Below are 965 nucleotides of genomic sequence, written 5' to 3'. Positions count from 1 at the left end.
TATATTACGTAGATAAAAATGGATGTGATTAATCGCAAATAATCATTTGACAGCCCTAGTTTTTGCAGAGATTTATTTACGCATTAAATTTTCAATATTTTAAAAATAAATATGTAAATGACTGTTTAGAAGTTCCTATGTAACATTGGGGTGATTGGGTATTTTTAAGACCCGGGACAGTCCGGTGAACTTACTGTGGCGCACATGTTCTCAGGTGGCCTAGACCACAGGGAGCAACGCATTTAAATACTCTAAAATCAGGAACTGTCACACCCTGCAGCATCTCAAGCCGTCGACATATTTTTACAGCTTTTACAAACCTTTCAAATGCTTCTCAAACTGTATTCCGCTCTGTTTGAATGTGCCCCCAATGTGAACGGCACAGTTTGGAATAGGGAAAAAACACACGCCTGTGGTGAAAGCACTGGAATGTAAAAGCCTCTGTACAGGTCCATGATACATAAAGTGTTTACATTCAGTCGCTTTCTCAAGAAGAACGCTGATCTCGCCGTACAATTGAAGCACCGTTAAAAAAAAGACATCGTTTGTCATATAAAAATTCACAGACAGAAGACTAGAACACATGTATATTTCAACACCTGATGGGGCAGATGTTAAACGTAGGCACTTGGCTTTCAGACCTGCCGTCATCATCATCATCAGTCCTTCATTAGCTCCTCCTCCGTTCCTCCAGCCCATCCAATCACATCCACTCTGCCCTCGTCACATGACCATCTCTGCATTGTTCATTGGCCGCAAATTCTGATCATCAAAGCGTCTTCGAATGCTCCTCCTGACGGCGTCAGCGCGCCTGTAAGGCTGGTTTCTCAGATCTGACGCAGAAGTAACAGAATAAGAAGATGTCAGTGTTTGAGTTTAGGTCCTCTGGACATGCTGGTGGTCAACTGGGCAAAGCAGCTTGAGTTTTTACTGGATTAAGTATTTCTTTCAGCTTTTGAATTAAA

The 965-nt window shown here is 41.9% G+C and overlaps 1 protein-coding gene across 1 annotated transcript in view; it reads right to left on the bottom strand.

Moving 5' to 3' along the window:
* Positions 1-495: 495 nt before the first annotated feature.
* LOC122332318 (formin-like protein 2) overlaps positions 496-965 on the bottom strand; it is a 40990-nt gene continuing 40520 nt past the window's right edge. Inside the window, exon 27 of the mRNA XM_043229646.1 lies at positions 496-833. Within this exon, the coding sequence (XP_043085581.1) occupies positions 724-833 (110 nt within the window). The 3' untranslated portion in view covers positions 496-723. The remainder of the gene's footprint in view (positions 834-965) is intronic.

This window comes from Puntigrus tetrazona, unplaced genomic scaffold, assembly GCF_018831695.1.
Source record: "Puntigrus tetrazona isolate hp1 unplaced genomic scaffold, ASM1883169v1 S000000008, whole genome shotgun sequence".
NCBI lineage: Eukaryota > Metazoa > Chordata > Actinopteri > Cypriniformes > Cyprinidae > Puntigrus > Puntigrus tetrazona.
The sequence above is the reverse complement of the archived record's forward strand: the minus strand, read 5'-3'. Positions and strand labels throughout refer to the sequence as shown.